Source organism: Ochlerotatus camptorhynchus, unplaced genomic scaffold, assembly GCF_037179485.1.
Source record: "Ochlerotatus camptorhynchus isolate MF236.1 unplaced genomic scaffold, CSIRO-AGI_Acam_v1.1 ptg000383l, whole genome shotgun sequence".
Lineage (NCBI taxonomy): Eukaryota > Metazoa > Arthropoda > Insecta > Diptera > Culicidae > Ochlerotatus > Ochlerotatus camptorhynchus.
In genome coordinates this window covers 556473-562646 of record NW_027040870.1, presented here as the reverse complement: position 1 = coordinate 562646, position 6174 = coordinate 556473, and the positions used below count along the sequence as shown (strand labels likewise).

The 6174-nt window shown below is 46.5% G+C and overlaps 1 protein-coding gene across 1 annotated transcript; it reads left to right on the top strand.

Annotated features, from left to right (window-relative positions):
• Nucleotides 1-495: 495 nt before the first annotated feature.
• Nucleotides 496-5465, top strand: LOC135710442 (uncharacterized). The gene is made up of 4 exons (XM_065233014.1): nucleotides 496-725; nucleotides 783-939; nucleotides 4228-4437; nucleotides 4518-5465. The coding sequence occupies exons 1-4, from the start codon at nucleotides 496-498 to the stop codon at nucleotides 5463-5465; spliced, it is 1545 nt and encodes a 514-aa protein (XP_065089086.1).
• Nucleotides 5466-6174: the final 709 nt, after the last annotated feature.

The following is a 6174-nucleotide window of genomic DNA, read 5'->3' as shown; positions in this document are numbered from 1 at the left end:
TGACTTTTTCGATCGACTGCCAGCGCCACTGCTGCTACTTGCCGACTTCAATGCACACCATCCCGCCTGGAGATCCACGATGTCAAATGCACTCGGCCGCTACATCGCCGAGAAAACGCTAACTAAGCAGCTGATGATCTTGAACGACGGATCGCACACACGAATGGACCCTGCAACTGGTTCATCTTCAGCTATAGATATCTCGATCTGTTCGGAGGTGCTAGCTCCCAGATTTATCTGGCGAACTCTTCCAGACACCCACAGCAGCGACCACTTTCCGATCACCGTCTCTTCACCTGAATACTCACAGGTTACAACGAAGCGGAGAAGATGGCTCTACGACCAAGCGGATTGGACATCGTTCGAACGGTTGACTTCCCGCAGCATCAAATCAGACGACGAGCTTGGCACTGATAAGTTCGTCGATCTGGTATTATCAGCAGCAACAGCAAGCATCCCTCGAACATCAGGACGAGTTGGTCCCAAATCGGTACCATGGTGGAAGTGAAAACGGCGATTAAGCAGCGCCGAAAACTTCTGAGAGCATTGAAGCGCAGCAGAGAAGCAGGATTAGACACGGCGGATGTTTTGGAGCAGTTCCAGAAAGCGAAGGCAGCGGCTAAGAAGGCAGTGAAGCAAGCCAAAGAACGTTCATGGGAGGACTTTGTCGTTAAAATATCTCCGAGCAGCACAACGGCAGAAATGTGGCAGACGATGAGGGAGAGGTAAGCGGTAGCAGAAGAACTGGCGAAGCACTTCTGCGAGAGATCGGCAACCTCAAGCTATCCCCCACTGTTCCAAGCAGCGAAGGAAAGAGAGGAACGGGATCGCGTGGGCTCTCTTCCAAACACCAACGACATCTATAATTCGGACTTCACCCTGGAAGAGCTTCTGTGGGTACTGGACAAAGGACGTAGTGTCTCTACAGGTCCTGATTCGGTAGGGTATCCGATGCTCCGACGTCTGCCTGTATGCGTCAAGATAGCGTTACTGGAGCTTCTAAACAGAGTCTGGTGTAGTGGCATGTGCCCTATCAGCTGGCGAACCGGAATAATAGTGCCGATTCCGAAGCCGCATTCATCTGAGTCTGGTCCTGCAGCTTTCCGACCTATCACTCTGACCAACTGTATCGCGAAGATGTTCGAGCGCATGGTGAATCGTAGATTGATGACGGAGTTGGAGTCAATAGGACGATTAGACAAAAGGTAGAACGCTTTTAGAGCTGGACGCGGGGTTGAAACGTACATGGCGGAGTTGGATAGGTCGCTTCCCAATCGTGATGAACACTGCTTGATAGCATCACTCGACACATCGAAGGCATATGATACCACATGGAGATACGGCATTTTACGCACTCTGCGGAAGTGGCAGATAGGTGGGCGGATGTTCAATGTGTTGAACAGTTTCCTCGCTGACAGAAAATTCCGAGTGCATCGATTGAAATGCTATTGGAAAACGAAGTTCCCCAAGGGTCAGTGCTGTCGGTCACGTTGTTCCTCGTCGCGATGCAGCCAATCTTCAGAGTGGTGCCACATACTGTCACCGTGCTCTTATATGCGGACGATATATTGCTGGTGGTACGGAGAAATAAGGAACGACCGCTCTATCGCGATCTACAAGCCGCGGTGAAAGTTGTCGATAAGTGGGCAAAATATCAGCTACGAAATCGAACATCTTCTACGGCAGTCTCAACGCCCGTCGAGAACCTAGCAGCAATATCAGCATCGATCGTGTAGTTGTACCGAAGGCGAATCGTTTGAAAGTCATCGTTGTCACCCTCGACCGGTCACTGACTTTCAAACAGCATTGTAAGACTGTGAAAACTACATGCGACTCAAGGCTGCGAATTTTTAAAATAATTGGGGCTAAACTTCCACGAGGGCAACGAGAATCCCTTCTGTGCATAGGATCGGCAATTGTCACGTCACGCATTCTTTACGGCATCGGACTTGTCAAACTCTCGCACCCATCTACAATCGGATGGTCCGGTTCGCCTCAGGAGCGGACGTCACCAGCCCGATTCCAGCGATCATGGCTGAAGCGGGCACATTACCGTTCGATCTCTCCTGATTTTTCAAGCTACAGCTCGATTCGCTTGCTGGAAAAGGATCACAGAAATGTCGACCTTCCAGTCTTCCATGTGTATTCGATCGTCTGGCGGCGGTTGATAAAAATTTTCCGATCATCGATGTACGGACACGTTTCGCCAATCGAGTGTGGCATGCTCCCCAGCCACGCATTGTTTGGGACGTGAAACGACAGATGAAAGCGGGAGATCCGCCAGATACAGTGAGTCCCATCATTCAGGAGTAGCTGGCAAACCGGTTTCACCGTGCTACGGCTATCTATACCGACGGTTCTAGGTGTGAAGACAGAGTAGGAGCAGGAGTATTCAGCGGCAGCGTGCAGAGAGTAATAGGCCTTCCGTCACAATGTAGCGTTTTTTTCAGCGGAGGCCTATGCGATCAAATTGGCTGTCCGATTCGGCTAGCTGTCTTTCAGCAATAGAGAGTGGCAAATCGCAGCATCCCTGGATCCAAGAAATTGAATGTCTGCTTCGAAACCGTCTGATTCACTTGTGTTGGGTTCCCGGTCACGCCGGCATCCGTGGCAACGAAGAAGCGGACTGACTCGCCGGAGAAGCACGAAATAATCCGCCAATGAATATCGGTATTCCAGGAAAAGATGCCATTAAAGCAATGAACCAAGCCGTCCGTCAACAGTGGGAGGCACGATGGACGAAACTTACAGAAGTCAAGCTGAAGGAGATAAAACGTGACACGAAAAAGTGGATCGATCAGAAAAGTTCTGCCGACCAGCGAGTACTCACTCGTTTGCGTATCGGCCATACCAGGCTGACACACGATCAAGTGAAGCAAAAGATCAAGTGAAGAACGAAAGAAAATCAAGAAGACGAAGGAGAAAAGTTGCCGCTACCTAAGGGCAAAAATGGAACCTGATGAAGATGACAAAAGATGATGTGAAGAAAGCAGAAGAAGATGGAGAAGAAGACGATTATGTAGAGGATGAAGTAGAGCGCGTAGCAAAACGAAAAGGGGTGAAAGAAAAGAGAAAGGCACACACACGGATGAAGAAGATGGTGGTGAAACCGGGTATCAAAAGAAGATTGAAGCGGATGGAAATCCAAGAAGCAGTGATGAATAGGTAGTGGAACGAAGCAAGGAAAAAAAGATACAGCAGTATCTGAAGCGATGAAATCTGGACCGAAGCAGTAAAGAAGCTAAGTGTGAACCTGAAGCTCCACCTCGTCGTATGAAAATACGGAATCTCGGTAGGATAGATCCCCTACGGCTGCAAGCTGATTTCCAGACAAAGGACCTACAGCACATCTACCAAGAAGAAGACATTGACATCAAAACACAACTACTCACTAGCAAAGTTTATTCGCTTTTGAACCAGCATGCTCCGGAGCGGATAATTAGTGTTCGTGACAAACGCACGCCATGGATAACGAACGAAATCCAGACTGGAATCACCTTACGGGACCTAGCCTACACACTTAGAAATAACTATTTTTACATGAGACGTAATCCATCTTTGACGTAAATTATGGAACGTAAACAAACATGTCATGTAAAATTAAGTGTTCCTAAACCGAAGCATACGCAACTTGACTTGATTTTCTCGTTTCTTTCAACTGATTCTTATGTCATTTGGGCCGCTTGCATGTGTCGGTCTCAGGGCACGGAAATTTACATGACTTTTTCGTAGTGTGTATTCTCTCTATGTGCGAAATCCGAATCGTGTCAGAGGAGATGCTCAATGGCGAGACTACATCTCCAAAAAAAAAAAAGTAGGACCGGCACCCTAATTGGTGCTGCTAAGAAAAGGTATGCTGATTCGCAGTTTGGCATGGATCTTCCTGCTAAGCAGCTGTGGTGCAACCTGAGGAGAGAGGGCATACATAACAATGCAAAGAAGAATGCGGCCATGGAGGAATTTGATGCTGACCGACTAAAACAGTTCTTTGCTGAAGGCCATCACATGTGACCCCCCGCAAATGTGGCCGACGGCCAATTCCAGTTCAGGCGCACTAACGTCAACGAAGTCACCAGGAAAATTTACGAGATTGGGACCAATGCTAAAGGGACGGATGAAATCCCCATCTCATTTATCAAGCTGCTCTGCCCGTTTATCCTCCCCCTCCTGACTCACCTGTTCAATGCGATTATCGATGTTCAAACTTTCCCCTCCGTCTGGAAAAAGGCCATCGTTACCCCGATACCGAAATCATCGAAACCTACTTCACCGAAGGACTTCAGGCCCATTAGTGTCCTACCTGCGGTGTCTAAGGTACTGGAGAAGATTCTACTGTCGCAAATAACGGATCATCTCGATGTATCCACACCCGCTCTGCTTGCCAAACACCAGTCAGGATACAGGAAAAACCACAGTACCACGACTGATCAAGTCAAGGTTGCTCACGATATCCTCAACAACTTTGACGATAACAGGTGCACAGTAATGGTAATTAGATTTCATCTTTCCTGGATCAGCGAAGTCAGGTTGTAGACCTGGGTGGTACTCCCTCGAATCCCCGGAATCTCACCGACGGTACGCCACAAAGATCCTGTCTGAGCATTCTGCTGTTTAGCCTATACATCAGCAGCCTGCCTGGTGTGCTAAAATGCGAGTATCACCTCTATGCGGACGACCTCCAAATCTACATATCAGGCCCCGCAAGCGAAATTAACAGGCTCATCGAAGCAATCAATCAGGATCTCCTTGCTATCGAACGTTGGGCCACTGAGAATCGTCTGTTTCCCAATCCAAAGAAGACGCAAGCTATAGTCTTTTGTAGAGATGGGGCCATAATCCCTCAAAATGACATCCGCTTCTGTGATGAAACCATTACTTTGTCGAACAAAGTTACCAACCTTGGTCCCATTATTGACTCTAACCTAAAATGGACCGATCAGATAAACGAAGTCACCAAAAAGATCTACAATACTCTTCGTACGTTCAGGCGCTTCCTTGGAATGCTTTCCAGACAGATTCGTATGAAGCTCGTCCAAGCTGTGGTGATGCCGTTCTTCGCATACTGCGACGTCGTGTACTACCCAGGACTGTCCACCGCGCTCAAGGCTCAGTTGCATCGATGCTTCAAGTCGTCGGTGAAGTTCGTGTATGAAATCCGAGGGCGTGACACAACCAGAGAAGTGCGACACACCATTCTCGGATGCGATCTGCCGGAAAACTACCACCGTCGTATCTGCTGCTTCATGTACGGGGCCTACCATAGAAGCCTCCCAGAGTACATCAGGCAGTACACACCTGAAGGTCGGAACAAGCGAGCTAGATCCTTTGTCCCACCGCATCACACCACAAGTTCCCGAAAAAGTGTTCTAATATTCGGAGCGTCCACCTGGAACGCACTACCACTAGCTACAAGGCAGCAACGGACTCTCACGTCGCTTAAAGCGGCGCTCCACAGAGCTGATTAATTCTCTAGGCTAATACCAATAGTAGCTGTCGATTTAAGAAATGTCAAATGTTTAGACTTAGACTTTAATTTCATTCTTAACTCCCCACTAAACTGATTCAAAATGGTTGCTTCCTTGACCTGATTTATGGTTCTGTTACTGACAGGTTTTCGTTATGCTATCAATAAATTACAAATAAAATTACTTATCAACTAACACTAACACCACACAAAACACACTGTACAGTAACATTTTTGAAAGACATGAATGCATCAGCAGATGTAAAGTGTCGGTAATAAACAACAACAACAACAACAACTAAAAAATCTTTTCATCTTAGTTTTTGTTCAGAAAATCTGTGATGATATCTGTATTAAGAGTTTATCAAGTGAATCCTTTGAAAATATTCTTAGGAAAGTGATTAGGTGATTTTTCGGATAGAGACATATATCTGTTATAATTGTATTTATAATTAATTTCCATTGAAACAGCAAAAAAACGTAATTCTGACCGTTCTCATTCTCCTTTTTCATTCAAAAACAAAACAGAGTAGATATTAGAGTAGATGATGAGGAAATTGTTCTGAGTGAAAACAAAAGTTGTGTTTTTTAAACAACTTAAGTTTACTTTTGGAATGTTTGATCATAATTTAAAAATATGTGATCTGTGAACACAGATTCTTGGATTTAAATACCCTGCGAAATCTGTAGAAACATAGATTTATAAGTAG

Coding starts and splice junctions, on each gene's coding strand:
- LOC135710442 (XM_065233014.1), top strand. CDS start 496: ATGGTGGAAGTGAAAACGGCGATTAAGCAGCGCCGAAAACTTCTGAGA. Junction 726..782: donor TGGCAGACGATGAGGGAGAG/GTAAGCGGTAGC, acceptor GGCAACCTCAAG/CTATCCCCCACTGTTCCAAG. Junction 4,438..4,517: donor CCACGACTGATCAAGTCAAG/GTTGCTCACGAT, acceptor TTCCTGGATCAG/CGAAGTCAGGTTGTAGACCT.